Source organism: Pithys albifrons, chromosome 8 (genome assembly GCF_047495875.1).
Source record: "Pithys albifrons albifrons isolate INPA30051 chromosome 8, PitAlb_v1, whole genome shotgun sequence".
Classification (NCBI taxonomy): domain Eukaryota; kingdom Metazoa; phylum Chordata; class Aves; order Passeriformes; family Thamnophilidae; genus Pithys; species Pithys albifrons.
Window position 1 is genome coordinate 20,785,818 of NC_092465.1, and position 18,034 is coordinate 20,803,851.

General features: G+C 37.3%; 1 protein-coding gene across 1 annotated transcript in view; it reads left to right on the plus strand.

Moving 5' to 3' along the window:
* Positions 1 to 18,034, plus strand: part of MYO3B (myosin IIIB) — a 184,252-nt gene that overhangs the window by 58,581 nt on the left and 107,637 nt on the right. Inside the window, exon 9 of the mRNA XM_071562075.1 lies at positions 10,074 to 10,229. Coding sequence (XP_071418176.1) covers positions 10,074 to 10,229 — 156 coding nt within the window. The remainder of the gene's footprint in view (positions 1 to 10,073; positions 10,230 to 18,034) is intronic.

Below are 18,034 nucleotides of genomic sequence, written 5' to 3' on the forward strand. Positions count from 1 at the left end.
TCAGTGTTTAATTACAAGGTCACCAGGTGGTGGATGAATTTCGTTCTATTACAGAAAACCATTGAGTTTATTGTACTTAAAGATCATAGTCTGTATTCTCAGGGACTTTAGCACTGGTGGGTTTTATTCCATTTGTGCTTTGGAAAGATCACTGCACCTGATAAATAAGATTATATCCTGTCTCAGAAATGTTGTGCATTAAACATCAGATTGTTATGTAAGTTTTTCTTTCTTAGTGTCTTCCCTTTTAGAAGTCACCACTGAGCTTGAGAACAATACAAAAACTCAGTTTAATGTAACTTAACATTTTTTCAGTCCTTGAGTTCACCATGCACTGTTCATCAAACAATACTTTATGGCTAAACTAATTTTTTATCTAGTCTTTTGGGGGGCTGATATCTTCAAATTGTATATTTTTAATCACACAGATTATTCTTTACTTTTGCTTGATTACTTCCTCACCAACAACTTTTGCAGGTTCTCAAATCTTGCTTTTCATGTTTACAGTAATGCACACAATGAAGTAAGGAAATATATTCATGCAGTCTCTCAACATGGAGAAATGCAGCTGTTGTAATAAATATATTATAGATGCCCTTAAGAGAATACTGAAGTGGAATTCTCTGTGACATAGTTTGATTCTTGGGCACATATTAGTAAAGTCGTTGATATAAAGGTTACAAGGTGTTTTTAGGGAGGCTCGGATTTACATTAGTGGTTTTTCCAGAAAAATTTAAATAATGAAACATTGGATCATACAACTGCAAACCTTTTAGCCATTACTGATAATGGGCTCATTTATATGCATTAGTTATGCATTTGTTGATGCCCATCTTGTGACAGCTTAGCTATGATAAATTAAAAGCAGTGATTGTATAAATTCCATACTGCCTTTTATCCATATGTTAGGACCTTGCCTGATGTCTCTGTCACCCTTGTGATGAGTGGTTAGCTTTTGAATAATTTCATTATCTACCTCCTTCCTGACTCTAACAGCATTTACATAACAAGCTTATCTAGTTCAAGTTGTGGGGCCAGACCTGTGTCCTGACAAAACCCAAGCATACAGCTTTGGCCAAGCATACTTTTGATTTCAGTTCTGCTTGCCAAGATTGCCAAACCTGGTCACTGTAGCTTTTTCACCTCACATTCTCATCCCTTTGGCTTCCACTGTCTCAAGAGGCACTTTTGTTGTAAGTGTTCTCTCACAAATTACAGGGATTTATGATATGCCTGAGCTGGAAGTTTCAACTTACTGTTGTTGGTAACTCCTTAAGCAGTTAAAATAGTGATCTTATATTTTTCAGAAATGAAGTCTGTATTTTTAGCTGTGGTAAAACTGCCCCAAGAGATAACGATTTTGCTGCAGCATTTTAGTCAGATGCCATGTTGACAAAATCTGAATGGAGAGAGTGTCAAGATAGCTTTTAGCTTAGTGAATCTGTGTTTCTATTTCCAGCATTGTTGACCTTAACTTGAGATGAAGTCTGTAATGTGTTGTTCTCATAAAGATTTTTTACAATGAAGTTAGCAAATCTGAGTTAGATATTTTGTTTTAAAAAAATAGAGACAAGACACAATTTCAACTATCATCTCTGGCAGCGACTTAATTTTGTCTTTGGTGTCTGCTAAGATACATGCAACACATAGATACTTCTAAAAGGTCAGTAAAGTTCTGTGTATACGTATTTATCTGTACCATTGTGACTGTGCATGAGAAACTCATCCTAAACTCATAATGTGAGAGATGATCAATTATCTGTTTATCTACGTACTAACAGGGTTTACTATCTCTATAAGACCATGTAAACCACCACAGCAGCTGTTGGAGGATTGGCTTCTGAAAATAATATCATTTTTGTATGTTTATTTCTGTGTTGAAATAAAATACCTGTTTTGAAGGGTTCACTCTATTCATTTCCCGTGAATGTTTATGGAGCCCTTTTTGTTTGATGGCTACAGCACAGATGGCAGAGCTCTCACAGCTTAACTATTTGTGTCCACCGCCATTTTAGACATACAGTGCTTCAGAATTGGTTCCTAAAATAATACATTAAAATGAATAATAATTACTATTCACAAAATTATCTTACATGCTGCAAATAATTTTCTTGGCACTTTAAAGATGGACTGATCTTTAGGGGTAAATGGAAGAGTTAATATGTTCTTGGAGCAGAAGAATACAATGACTTCTATTTACATTACATCACAAAATGGTAATTTTAATTAAAATGAGCAGTGGTATCTCCAGAGACAGACATTCTCCTTTTAAATTTATTTAACCAATGATTAGCTATCATGATTCTTTGAATTAATTAGTCATTCTTGAGCTGAAGGGAATTTAAGAATTAAGAAATTCAGGAAGTAATAAAGTCAAAATGTGAAGTTAAGGATTTATGGTCACATTTATCATCAAAATGTAAGTTATAGCAATGACATTGCAAATACAATACAAATATAATTCTTCATCTTGATAAACTCACTTTTTTGTACATCAATTTAAACATGGCTTTGCAAGCTGAATTTCATATTAATGAGTCTACATTCAGGTTTGTTCAATTAGTAGATCATCTAGATTATACAGGTTTTAAGTGGTCCTTTAACTTCTATGAATGCAAAGTTTTTTCACAATCTGGCAATTGTTTTGTGACTTTCTGTTCATATTACATGAAGAACATTTTACTGTTCCTGTCACTAAGAACATGATGTACATTTGACATGACTTATTAATTTCACAGTGTCTAAGAAGAAAAAAGGGTTTGCAAATGTCAGAAAGATACAGATTGTGATGTGTAAGAGTACCACCAAATCTTTAGAGTTTTGCATTTTATTCATTGATGTAGACTCTCAGAATCTCTCTACAGATGGACTTGGAATACTGAATTCTAGTACCTCACAAAAGATCTCTGCCACTTTGGAATATTGCATGAAAGATGTATCTTTATACAAAGGAATGGACATATGTAATGAATACAATTATGTTGTACTTTCCAAGAGCAGTTGTAGTAAAAAGTCTGCCTCAAATCAGCTGCATGCTGTAGTGTCCAAGTGGGATAGGTACCTAAGAGAGAAAATTTGGTACAAATGCAAAATATACTGTTTCTAATAAAAAGTTTCAGTTTCAAAAGGTTCTGAACGTGCCTTGTGTTCCTGGGTCTTCAAGGACAGGCCAAAAAAATAGAGCAAACCTGTTCCTGATGGAAGTCTATCCATCAATTTCATCATAAAATAAGTAAATTTATTTGGTGGTTTTAAGAGGCCCCTGGAATTGTTCTGGTTCCATTTTTGTTGTCATGAGTAACATTCTAAGAGTTCAAACAAGAGCAACTGTCTGACCCATGCTAAGAGCTGCAAAAGCTGCCACTCCATAGAGTTTCCATTGTTTGTTCTCTAAACCCTGTGTATGAGCCAGACTAATTTGTTATGCTTACTCTACCCAAATGAAACTGGGAAACCTGCTGTAATTTTTGAAGGTTTAGGAGAGGTAAAGCTATTTACTACATCTAATTTTACAATTTCAGATATGTGCTGTATTGAATATTAAACTGAAAAGACTTATTAAGAAAAGAGGTGCTGGTGACATTTCAGTGTTTCAGTATTTGTCTCATTGCTAGGGAGGATTAGTAATTTACAGCATTTGCTACCAAAAGGCAGATCAATAATGTAGTGTGTTCTGACCATCAGAATTTATACTGAATACGTGATTATTGAGTTCCTTGTCATAAATGCAGTCTTTCATCCTGATATCTGATTGTAGCAGAATGAACAGTAAAATCCTTATTATTTATTATGGGATGCTGTTCAAGGCAGGAGACCTGGTTAACCTACATACATATCCTTAGTGCCCAGAGTTTTGTTTTTTTTGCAAAGGGGAAGCTATATATAGCCTTGAATATAAGATTGTTTGTATCCTGTGTGTCCTGTTGAATTAGGACTGAAAATAGAAATGCTGTTGGCAAAGCTGTCACAATTTTTTACTTTGCAAATGAGTGACCTGCAGCAGTGGGGGTTGGGCAGGCCTGGAGCTGAAGGGAAGTGTCAGAGAAGCAGGCACATCCCTGCATTATTCTTACAGATGTAATTCATGAAATGCCTTTTCTTCTCCTGCTGAATGTAACTAACCAATGTCTGTCACAGCTACGTGTGGTACTGAGGTCAGAGGAGCACTCAGAGTTACAGGTTGGAGCAGAGCTAAAAAACCCTAAGAGATTGGTGTTTTTCCTTCCTCTATAGTGAAGTTTCTTACCTAATGTACTTGGCCTAGATGATCTTGCTTGTCAGGGTCTGTCCTTCCATTTCTCTAACCAGGGGGCTCAGCAGAGTTGGGATCATGTATTTGATTTCTCTTGATTAATCTTCCATCATGAAACAACCTTGTGCTGGAAGTAACCAGGTGAGTTTGGGGGTGGCGGGAAACATCTCAGAACCCAGAGACCTCCTCCCTGCTTAGGGAGAGGTTCAAGTGAATATGACCTTACTGCTCCTCCTCTCCCTCTGGGAAATTTCCACTCTAGATCCCCACATAGGCCATCACTATCTTTGGGGCCAACCTAGTAACTGTATTTTCTGGGATTAGAAGAAGAGGATCTTAGCACTTCAGGATGACCTGAAGTCTTGTTCAAGACACTGGAAAGCTCCTCTATCCTTACAGGAGAGTCCTGGAAAGATTCCTCACTGGCAGACAGCAAGTACTTGTGCAAGCAGAGAAGTATTTGGAGGGCAGGGGAGAATGGTCCAAAGCTGTGTATGGAGAAGGTGATGGGGAAAGCATCTGGAAGAGTCAGGGAGTGGCAGAGAGATTGGGACCAGGAAAGTGATAGTGAGGATTTTATCTAACCATTTGTTGAGCAGATCAGAGACTTTATATCTCTGTCACCCAGAGGTTGTTGCACAAATTCCTCAGCTCTAACAGTCTGATACAGAGATATAATTTCATCCAAATATTAACTTGTGCATCTTCTGTGCATGTAGATATTAAACAGTTACCAGATGTCTGGTTGGATGTTTAATTTATGAGACAAAATGAGTTCCAGCAACCTACTGCTAACGGATAAGAAATCATCAGACAATGTAGCATTTACAAGATGTAATAATTGAAGAAAACAAAATACTGGAGATAAATCATAATGTGACTAAGGTATGAGAGTTGGAGCTACTTGATTTCTTTCTTTTTAAAGAAAGTACTTTTGGTCAAATAGACCTGATGAAAGAGGATTTCTGAAAGAAATAACTGCTGCTTGCTCTACTTAGGTTTGGCTGCAATACTGAATGACGTTAGTAATTGTTTTCTATTTCTGAACACACAGGCGATTTAGACCGTCACTGCAGTTCTTATAAAATCTATTTCTTTCCCTTGATTCATTAGTAAATATTAGCTCATGAAGGCTGATAAATATCTCTCCTTTTGAGTCATCTGATTCGCTAATTGTGAAATGGCAGTTTACATGGTCAGGAACCAGCAATTCCAACAATGTTATCATCCAAGTGCAAGCAGCCAGTGAATTTTTAGAGGCGGTCTCAGATGGGCCTGTGTGTATGGGAGTCTGCTCTTATCCTCTGCTAATAAATGCTTCATCTCTGCTTGTAATTGTGGCAGGATGGAAATGGTGCTTAGGAGCCTGGCTCTGAGACTGCAGCAAATGGCTGCAACCTATGTTTAATGTAGTGACACTAATGAATTCTGAGAATTAATTTTCAGCTAAGAAAGCATGATGAAAGATCCTAGAAATTCAAATTAGGTAATGGATTGACTTTCGTCAAGGCAAACATGTACAATATTTGTTTGCTCTTCAATCTGTACTAACTTAGCCTTCCTGTTATTTCAGTTCCAAAAAATAGCAGACCAAATATGATATTTTTATCATACTTTATTTGAAACCCGTCTTGTAGTAGATTTGCTCGCTTGGATTTTTTGGTTTGGTTTGGTTGTTGTTGTTTTTTTCTTTCCCTTTTTTTTTTTTTTGAATTTCCATGGGCCAAGCAAATTGGCTGAATTTGCAGGTGCAGCACATTTACTGATTTTATGAGTAACTGCAGCGTGGTTGATGTTTGCCAGTGCCTAAGCTACCTGTCTGAATTGGTCTTAAATGAATGCTCAGATGAACAGCTGAAGATATTTTGATTTTAGCAAATCCTTCAGTGTTAGGGCTTCCTAGTGTTTATTACTTCAACAACACACACACTGATTTCAGAATATTTTCTGGTGAGATTGGAAAAGCTGTTTTATTACTGTACTCCTTCAAATGTTAATATAACTGAATTCTTGTGCATTACTTCTTGATTTCTCTTTCTGGCCTGTACGTTAGGTAGGTCTCATGACTGAATTTACTGGCAACTTTGAACACCCATGTGATTAACTTTTCCACACATTATAGTTCTAAGTCAGGATGCAGGACAGTAGAAAAATCTGTGATAATGGTCACCTTTGTGCAGGCTTTACCATTGCAAGGGCTGATATTCTGTATTTATTTTTTTCCTAAAGAGTGTTACAGTGTCAATACTGCCTTCAGTGAAGGAGATGATACCTTCCTGGACACTCCAGTGACACTGACAGTCTAGTGCAGCATTCTTCGTTAGCACATAGGTGGTGGCCCAAGGAGCACTATTTTACGGGTGATGTTGACTAAGAAGAGCAGCAGCAGCAGCAATTTGTGTTTTACTAAAAGCTACACAGTTGAAATGACAGTGTGTAGAAGCAGAGCATGTAAATATACCTCAGAATAGTAATGGGTCTTGACTACGTAGAGAGGAATTAGGACAAAGGAATATACACCAAGAGAAGAAACATAAGGACGATCTTTTCAGTGTCACATGACAGCTTTCCATCCTACATTCCATCACAGCAGGCCTGGTGATACATCAAATTGGCACTGAATATTCGATTACACACTGAGCCCAACCTGCTATGACTAAGCTGCAGCTGGTTACCACATTTGTAACATAGTAAGGAGTAATTTCTAGACATCACTGTGTCAACACCTCTGATGTTTCAAAGCTGAAGGACAGTGTGCCATACACACTTCAGTTCCCTATGCCCTGCTTGGTCTTTCTGCTGCTGTGTTCCTGAAGTGCCAGGAACTTGCTGTTTAACTGGATGGGTTAAAACAGCCTCAGTGGAGCTGTACATTCTGCTGCCAGACTCTTCCCCAAAATGAAGTGTAAGTACTCATGCATGAAGTTACAGACATGAATTCAAGTGGCTCTCCCTTACCCTAGCACAGCTGTTAGTTACTGGCTTTCTGCTTTGTTGTGCCATCTCACTAACCAGCTAAGGGCTCTGTTCTTCCAATGCAGGCATAAACTTGGCACAATGGTAGGTTTGCTGTGTCCAAGCTTTTGGAACAGAGTTTGATCACAGAATGATGTTGATGTGCCCTGTGTCATTGCCTTAGTCATCCTGTGATTTAGCAAAATTTTAGTTGCCTTTCAAGTGAAATCCTAAGTAACTCCAGATCACAGCAATATCATACTACCGGAGAACGAAGGCTGGATATCAATGAAACAGTAGATAAACTTTGATAGTTCAGTTCAGGTGTGTAATAGAGAAGGTAAGAACATTTTTCCTCCAAAATGTTTTCCTTCTCTCTCTTCTTTTGGGCTTCCTTAATGAATGCAGTATCCTGGACATTTGAATGTTTCACCTGGAGGCCATCTATAGAGTGTCTCTAGAGGTGCATTGTTCCAGATTTCAGAGTATAATTCATATTAATAACTACATACTACCAGATCAAAGGTTTGTATGTTCTTTACACTTTTGATAAACACAAGATAACCTGTGTGGAACTGCATAATTTATTGAAGATAATCCATTGAGACTGTGATGTTACTATCTGACAAGCAACTGCATGGTGTATAGGACAGGGGTAATGATTTTGAACTAAAAGAGAATAGATTCAAACTAGATATCCAGAAAACGGTTTTTTTTCCATTGTAGGTGTTGAAACACATGAACATGTTGCCCAGAATGGGGGTAGATCCCCATCCCTGGAAACATTCAAGGTCAGGTTGAACAGACCTCTGAGCAACCTGATGTCGTTGAAGATGTTGCTGTGCATTGCAGGGAGGTTGGACTAGATGCCCTTGAAAGATGACTTCCAACACAAACTATTCTGTGATACTATGACATAGGTTCAGTTGGATTCAGTTACAGTACTGAAAAATTCCTGATGTAATCAAATGAAAAAGAAAATTTGTATATTTACAATATAGCAAATACCGTAAATTTATAATTATTGATAGAATGGTAAAAATCATGACAGCATAAGCTTTTCAGACTGAAATCTCAACTTTGGATACTTGCCATCAATCTGATTTGGTATACTGCATAGCTTTTGTTTTGTTCTCTTTTCCTGTGCCTTTCTGATTAATGTTGTCTTTCTTTTCAAATGCTTTTTTTTTTCCTTTTTCACAGGAAACATGAATTTGAACAGGATTGGCATGGACCACATTGTCTGTGTGGGTGTATTGACTTTTAAAAGCCCCAAATTACAAAAAGGGGTAGGGAGTATTGTCAGAGCCTGTTCAAGGCTAATGATGGATCTTTTCATGGAGGGGAAGGACTGGTATTTATAGCCTTGCACCCAGAGGGATGGAGATAAACCAGGTTGTGTTACTTTAGTGTTTCTATCAGGAGACTGCAGTTCTTACCTATAGAAAAATTCATCAAAATAATTCCAAAACTGGTAACACATTTTACAGGCTTTCTTTTCTGGACTAGATGTACCAAGAAAAGGCTGGGGAAATGGTTTTCAGGAACCTAAAGTATTAAAGTTGTGTTCAAAGATATTTCAGGATCATTTTAAGACCAGAATTTAGACTTCAGTAAAGTCTTTGAGGTGAGGCTAAACTTTAACAATTTGCTAACATGTTTGGTAGTATTTGAAATCAATTAATGTGTATTGATATTTTAATGTACTTTAAATTTTGCACATTGTTACTGATAGTACTAGAATATAAATTCTAAATTTTCATTGACATTTTTGCTAAAATTGTAGTGTTTATTTGTGATATTTGGGCCTGCAAGGAAGTACTTCAGATATATGAAATATAAGGTGTAGCTGTGAAGTATGTAATATGAATACAGCTTATCAAATAAATTCATCTTGAGCTATAATTTGCAGATAGATACTAGAAGGGAGATATACTCTGAATTGCAGCATTTCTTTTTCACATTCTCAAATAATATTGGTATATTACTATTTTTTGAGCAAGATGAATAGAATACTTTTGTATTAATAATTAGAGGATACTTTAAAACAGTCTAATCCTGTTAGACCATTTTTCTATTTGAATGATATTATTTCAGCTTTATTATACAGAAAATAATTCAGCTTGAGTAATGGCATCTTCATTTTAAAATATTGGTTATATAAATTATCATGGTACTTTATTTTATGCTAATTTAATAGGATATATTTTTTTACTCATTGCTAGTTCACCTGTTCCTGTCATAGGCTCTGGTACTCTGGCTAGCATTTAATTCTGACTGATTCCTTTCTTTTCTGTACTGAATTATATAGGCTTGCAGAACTTTGTGTAGTTGTGCTAACACTCATCATTGCAATATAGAATATCTACCTGTAACATTCATTTTAAAAACAAGGCTCTATATCAAGTTGTTTTGTTTGCTGTTATATCACAGGTTTCAGTTGTGGTTCTTAATAGGCTGTATCCTGCAGTTCACAGTCAAACTCTTATGAGAGGGCAGACAGAAAATTAGAGTGAATGAAGTATTGTCTAGTCATTCTTATATAAAGTTTTATGTATATTAACTATATAGCACTTACAAGATGCAATGCCCTTTTTTTTCAGAGTAACCTAGTTATAGTTAAAAAGAGATTAAATAAGCTCAAATTGGTAGCCTTTCTACCAATATACTTGTGGGTGAATTCACTTGGCTAGTATGTTATGCCAGATTTATTGCAATACAGAGGAAGAGACGTGTTACATATTGAGGAACTCAGATTTGTGGAAAAAGAAACTACTGTACAGTAACAGCCACACAGTAAGCTGACTCAAACCATGCTGTAATGAAGTGGTATCATTCCCTGAGACCCCCTCTTTCTCTGTCACAGGTGTCTAATCAAAGATTTTGAAAAGCGTCCTTCAGTTACCCATCTTTTGGAGCACCCGTTTATTAAACAAGTTCATGGTAAAGACATGACTCTGCAGAAACAGCTGGCTGAACTCATCCAGGAGCAGCAGCAGCTAGGCTCCACAGCCAGAACAAGGTACTGTACTGAGCAAGGTATGTGCCAACATACAGGCCACAGCCCTCCTTCCCCACACCGTTGGGGAAGCCCAGATTGAAACTTCCAATGCACAGACGTTTGCTGTTTCAAATGATCGTATTCGTGCATTGCCTTGCAGGATTATTAGCAGTAAATGCTCCTTGCCATGTAAATGCAAGGGGTGTGCTTTCCCTTTGATACTAATGTGGCCTTCTCCTTTGTCTTTTTTCTCTCACTTTATATGCTCTCTTTTGGCTCAGTCTGAGAGATGCTAATAATTCCAGAACGTTCTGGTTTGTGGAAGTACATATTGGCATGAAAATTTATATTGTATTTTGGCAACAGATCTTTAAAAATACAAGTGTATTCAAGTGACTCCTAGGAAAGGTTAAGAACAGAACACTTAAAAGATTGCTATTTGATTAGATACTCTCAGTAAGAAGGCTGTTCAGTACTTAACTGCTTGGTCTGTAGCTTAATAATAACTGCTATTTTTCATTCAGCATGTTATTAATTTTAAAATGTGCTTAAAAAGGAATGTATGTTTATCAACAGTAGTGGGATTGTTTACTTTTGAGGGTGATTGTCAATATGTCTTAGTTTAGTTGTTGTCCAGAGGGTGGCAGAATTTCACTATTTCAAAAGAATTAAATGCAAATGAACACACTGTCTCAAGCTCAGTAATCATTCTGTAATATGAAGTTTGTCCAGAGTTAGATAAGCTCTGGCCCGTTATTATAAACAAACACCTACTAATGTTGATGAAGAAACTTAAATGTCATGATTTGTAAGTCGTAAATGTGTATATACTTACATGCTGCAAGACTGTAGCTTAAATGCCAAAAGCCCAAACAAAAATGCACAAATTAAAATAAAGAAATAGCTGTAAGTGCAGTTTCAAGGTGAAGTTGACTTCTGTGGGTGGGGTTTCTGGTGATTTGTTTGTTTTTGTGGGGGGTGTTTGTTGTTGGGTTTTTCCTTTGTTGGTTTGTTTGTTTGTTTTCTGGGAAAACATAGCAGGAACTGCTCACTGTGGGTGAGGTAGCTATGCCAGTGTTACAGTAGAAGTTTCTACATGACCTGGCTTCCTGAGCATACCTCCCCCATGATCACCTCACAAGTCACGTTGCCTGCAGCTGTGCCCAAAAAGTATGAGAATGTTTCCAGCTGTTGGCCAAACTGCAGATATAGATAAAATGGAATGATCCTTGTGTTAAAAGGAGCTCTGAAATGGATATGTCATGGTATTCTGGTACATTCTTCTGGGATCAAGCTCCATAATGTCGAGTGGCAAAGAATCAAAACCAAGACAGCATTTTGTTCCTCAAGCCTTTCCGTGTATTCTCTGAGAGTGCTGTGACAGACAAGCTTCTGTACCCTATGTATGCCTGGAATGGAGGAAGGATTTTGCTTCTCAGCACCCTCACTATGAATCAGTGCTCACCTAAGGGAGTTTAACTCCTTGTCCATCCTGTCACCACCTAACCTTACTTAAATATTTTGTTTGCAAACAAAAATCTTTCTGATCGTTTTACCATTATACTATGGCATTCTTACTCATCCTGTGAAGCCCAGCCCACTGTGGTCAGGGCTCAGAACATGCTCAGTGAGGACAAACACTGAGTTATCATTTACCATTGACATTGACAACATGTAGTTCAAATGACTTTCTAAAGATTTGAAACTTGATTGAATTGGTGCAAACTTTAATGGGATAACAAAAGCATGTCCCTGCAAAATATCAAGCCTACGGAGCAGACAGTTAATACTGGACTACAAACAAAGGATTATTACAAAAGAACATCTAATTATAATTTTCCCCAGAAGATAGACATAGCCTCATAATAGTAAAAAGCTTGGCTCTGTAATAGGGATATTGTACCCCCTAGGAAAATTGTGACTGATTAAAAGCCTTTAAAACCTCTGTAATGCATTTATGCCATAATTTTCAATACAGAATCTGACGTGCAGAAGAACATATGACCAGATGGTACTGTAAAAAATTTACTGGCATTCATTTGTAGTGGTCTGTAGAAGTCATCTGAATGAATAGTCACCACTTCAAAGGAAATAGGCCGGTTCAAACCCATGTTAAGTAAAACCCTTCTGTTACATCATTGAATATACGTGCATGCTTTTTTTCTTTATTGATGCACCCGTGACAGGTACAATGAAATGTATGTTAATTTCCTGGTGTTCAGAGATAAAGAAACATTGACACCCTTTTTTAGGAGTACAGCAACTCTACAGATCAATTATTTAAATGATAAGTAAGAGAAGATGTTCTCAGACCACAGGCTGAAAAGTTCCACAAACTGGAAAATCATCAGGATGCTTGTGTGAACTGCACTTCTTCTTTGAGGGAAGCCAGGGAGTTAGTGGTGATGACAACTGATCGGGAGGTGTCTTTGTTTTGTGCCATATGAAGGTATTTTCAGAATTGGTGTTTTGGATTTGCATCTTTTGGTTCTGTACTGACTCAGAACCCATGGGGTTTTTAATAGGATTCACTTTCCAATGGAGCCATGCCAGTTTTGCCTGTTTTGGTACATCACTTAAGGTCACTGTGTCTGAGAGCAGCCTGCAGACTAGAAAGTCACAACTGATGATCTACAGTGTATGATGGAGAGCTGATCGAGCAGTGCACTGCTAATGAAAAGGAGAAAACTGTCTTTTTTCTCCCATCTTCCCACAGCTCCCAGAAACAAGCTCATGATGCAGTTTTTACTGCAGCTCCAGCAAATGTCAAAAACCTCCTGAGCTAGAAATTCCACAGTAAGAGAAAAAAACTAAGCCAGCAGAAACACACAGATAATTTTCTCCTCTCTTAGTGCCTCAGGTGATACAGTGGAAGTGAAGGAGGGAATGCTTCCCCTGACCAGGAATAAGGGGGAGAGTGCTAGGAAAAAAGCAAGCTGTCCCCTATTGGCAGGATCATCTTCAATGACCTGTGGAGTCACAGATTGAAACATCTCCTTATTTTAGTTTCTTTCATTCTTCTTTTGTAGACTTCTTTGTGTGCAGTATAGCTAGGCTTAACTTCAGTGCATTTCTTCAGACCTCTGAACTGAAGGGGCTGTTTATTGAGCTTGAAGAAGTCTACTAACACACACATTTGTTGCAATCATCTGTTTCTTGAGGACAAACATACTGTTGTCACTTTTCCATGAGACATCTTACTAGAGAGTTTTAATATTCTATGGTTTCCTTTAGGTTAAAATTAATAATCAAAAGAAAATATTTATGCTAGTAAAAGACTACTTTTAAAATTAAAAAGGGCATTAACAATTTTTCCTGTTTTTTGGACTGAGAAAGATAACTCTGAAACTTTTTCACTGACTTTATTTTTCCCTAAATTATTTTTATCAGTGTGACACAGATATCTATTATCCTTATGCAAATAGGTGCTTTCAGTTTCAGAAAAAACAGCGAGAATACCTGTCTTTCCATTCTTATAATGAGAAAGAAGATTTTTTTAATGTATTGTCACATTTTAGACTGAAATGCTTGAGTTTTGCCATTTCAGCATTAGCACCCCACTCCTGCAATCCCTCTTTCTTACACTGTCGTGGGGAAAACCGTGGTGAGAAAGTCCAATGTCACAGCTGTGTAAGGATGAGCCCTGAGTATGATCTTTCTTATCCATGTTCCTTTTATATGCTATCAGTTAACTGTGTGCACTTCCTAAATATACCAGGGCGTAATTGCAGATATACATTCCTGCAATGCTGAATTTTTCCTCCCCATCTGTTCTAAAGTCAAATATATTGTTACTTTTTAACACATGGGTACTGATTTCTTGTTCATCATGGGAGTCACAGCACTCTTATTTCCATCAGTATATAGCTGCCTCTAGGCAGGAAGCATTTCTTAGAATCAGACAGAATGCTGGCACAGGCTCTCACTCATTTTTTTTCCTATTTTTCTTTGGGTTTTTTTGTAGTTTACGAATTCTCTACTCACACGAAGACCGTGAGATGGCCTTCAAGTAGTGAGATGTTCAAGTAGTGTCCTAATGCATGATAACATTGTGAGAACAAGAAATGTCCTTCATTCCCAGAGACTGGTACCTCATGTAGTATTAAACAGGGAAAAAATAAGGAATCTAAGTTGCAGTAAAATGTGGACAACAGAACATGCAAACATTGGTCAGGAATGATAACCAGAGCTATAAAATATTTTTGTTACAATAATAATAACTGAGTATTGATAGACTCAGTGTATCTGAGTGTGACTAATGCTGTATTCTCTAAGCAAAAAAAAGGGGGGTACGCAAGTCAAGCTGACCATAAACTTGCTATATTTCAGGGATATGTTCTTCAAGATAGAAATTCATATGATTGCATGTCAGTAAAATACCAAGAATGTTTAGACACCCTCTGAATTATAATACAAAAACATGGGAGAGGTTTATGTTCTGTTCCTCATTCTCTCTCAAAATTGCTGTGTAAACTCTGTTCTATCACTTGCCCTCCCTGTTCCTTCCCTTGTGAAATGGCTGCTAATAGCTTTACTCAATATATTATACCTACAAAATAGAGATAGCAGTTTATCTGAGGCAAGAACTTTGGCCTTGTTCTATAAAGCTGTACTATATGTTTGGTCACTGTAAACCTGTTAGCGAAGAGTAACATGGATAGTGCCTGGCTCTTCAGCCATTTTCTTTCTGCCCTAGATTCTGGGGAAGGCTCTGGGAAGGCTCTAGACAAAGAGATGTTACAAATTATGGGTATTGTTAATTCACTTAACAGTGAACATTCACTCTGTTTGTGTAGATTGTATTTTTGTTAAACAGTGTTTGTGTTTGATAATTCATCAAGGGGGATTGTGAGGGAGCTGCTCACTTTCCAAAGATGCCTTTTGATCTCCTGAATCCATTTGCATGGTCAGCTGTTTTTTTGGTTTGTAGTGCAAGAGATGCCAACATACAAGCTGATTGCCAGTCTGCTGAAGGAACAAGTCAGGAGATAATTAGTCTACTTCCTAATATTGCTGTTAAATGACTCCTTATGCAGTCAAAATGAACTGCAAAAGGCAGGCAGATTCTCTAATGTTTACTTAAAAACATCAAATATTATCTCCATTTTTTGTCATTATCAAGACTTTATCTAAATGTAGCAAAGCCGGCAGTTGGTTCAGTGTTGAAAAAGTTCAAAAACACATAGCAAAACTTTCAAAGTCTTCAAAGCTAGGAATTATATCAAGTTCCATAAGTAATGTTTAAAAATACAGTGAAGCTTGTCATTTAAAAGGCATTTAGAAGGGAAACTCATTTGTAACCCCGATGTTCTGTGCATTGCCCCATCTCTTCCTTGCATAAATTATTACGATAAAATCTTGCATCCTTTAGGAAGACTTTCTCAAAAAGTAAACTTTCCATTTCATTCTATAAAGAAACCAAAACATAAAATGTTTTTATGGCTTGTAAGTAGAAGAAATGGAAAACTTTAGGATTTTTAATCTTTAACTGAAGGCCTTGAAAAATTACTGACAATTAGCAAAAGGGAATGAAATTAAAATGCTCTGGGTTTTTCTTTTCCCATTTGAATGTACAAAAATTAAGAAATTACTTATTTATGCTCAGTCTTAGAATGATTGCTCTATCCAGAAAAGCATGCAGGAGAAAATCTAAAAAAGTCACAACGGCATGTGAGATGGACACATTCAAATGCAGTAACAGATCTCTTAGCTGTGATCTATTGACTGTGGTGAAAAAGCAGAACATCAAGGAGGAAAATACGTGAATAAACCCTTAGAACTGGAGACAGGGAAGGAAGAAGAGTCTTCACAGAACACATTATAAAAATTTTGCTCTTGGTAATACTCTTTGAAGCTCTTTAAAAATTTGAGGTACTATGGGTTCCCCTGTGGCACTTAGCTACCCTTTGGAAGGAGTTAATGTGGGGCAGCTACATGAAATGCAGTAGACCAGTCTATATTAATTTCAAAGTAACAAAAATATTTAATAATTACCAGTTAGTGTCTAGGCTTATTTTGTCAGCCCTGCCTATCAAATGTCACTGGGGCTGAAGCTGAACAAAACCCTGGTCTTCTGTATTTCCTCAAGTGACTAGTAACTCCTGATGTAAGTAATGATTTGATGTTTGAAAGTTAATGTTGATCGAGGATTGAATGGTTTTGGTTATATGGTTCAAAGTGGCAGCTTCCCAGTTATCTGCAGCTTTGAAGAGGCCAACTCCAAACTTGGCTTCTTCTTCTCTTGCATGTTCTCCTACAGACTGGGTGTTTTATGTTCCTGTCTGAAAATAGGCTTCTTCATAGGAATCAGAAAAGATCTTCTGCTAACCTCCGGTTTCAGTTTTTAAAGAATGAAATAACTTCAGCATTTGCATGGATATGTGGCACAATTTTTGCATAGACAGTAAAGAGTTCAGAGTTTGCAGTTCTGGGTGATGCTGGGTCAGTGTGCTACTGCTGGCCACCATTTAAGGGTTTGTTGTTGTAATGGGGAACAGACACATATGAAACCTTGCATTTTGAGGGATAAAATGAGAATCTGTACATCAGGAAGAATCAAACTTGAAGAAGCCTTGGGGGAGGCAGGGAGGGGGGAATAAAAAAATTTTAAAAAGAGAAAAGAAGTGTAAGCTTTTAATAGTTTGAGGAGGTCATGGATGTTCAGGCTATCTTATCAGATACTAGGATGAGACTACAGTGTCTTGGCAGCTTCCCCCTTCTTATTAGCCAGCTGGGTTACAGCAGAGGGTCTGTCCAAGGAAGTAATTCTTACAACCAGATATCTAGCTTCTCTGCCAGCTCATATTTATTTTTGAAAGCAATTAACTGCAAGGAACTTGATTGCATCCAGCCAGTAATTTCCTTTGGACTCAGAGTTAATAACAGAACCAGAACCAGAAATATTCCTCTGATGCTATACACAATGTAATTTAATGCAATTCTTCCAGCCTTCCTCTATATGAATATTAGGCAAATGAGCTTAAGACTATTTTTTCCTTTTTTTTTAAATCACAAAGCTACTGTGGCACCCCAAAACGACCCTTGTTCTGATTCAACTGTATTTTTTTTTACTAGAGGTTGCAAAGATTTTTACTATAGTTGTAGCATTTATATTGGAACTAAGGCTGTGTCAATATCTCTGTTATGACCTTACTTCAACAAATTACTCCAGGGTGAAGCCTGATGTACCTTTGCAATGTATGACAAATAGTCTCCGTATCTCTATATGGCAGTAGCACGTTCTCCCTTTTTGTCTTTCTCATTGTGTTATTTTTCTTGTAAATCTCAGCAAGTAATTTTAAAATTGTCACTACTGTAGGGGACAAGTGCAGTAACCATTGTTCCTACATGAGTCCTAGAAAAATCCCAAACAGTAAACATGAATGCTTAACTGCACTAAAGGCCAAAATGAAGGCCAAAGAAAGCCCCTAAGAATGTTAGGGGTGGAAGAAAAAGATCAGCTGCCCAATGAACACAAAAAGTCTTGCCCTTTGTTGCTTTTTTGCTCAGGTTGGACCTGTCAGCAAGGTGATGTTTCAGTCCAGAAGTGTGCTTTTCCTTTCCTGTCGTCAGCTTAATACCAGGGCTATGTGAGTGTATGGCTCTTTACAGGGCACCTCTATTACCATGACTGGTGTCCAGTACAAAACGAGGTTACTTTCTTTCAAACTATCTCTTTCCCACGTGCAGAACAAATGAATGCTTCCTGCCATCTTCATGAAATTGTTTTCCCAAAGGAGAAATGCTTCCTGCCTTTTGCTCCTCCTCCAAAATCCAAGAAAACTGTCCCTTCCAGCTATTCCTGCCTGAAGAAAAAAGCAAAGGGA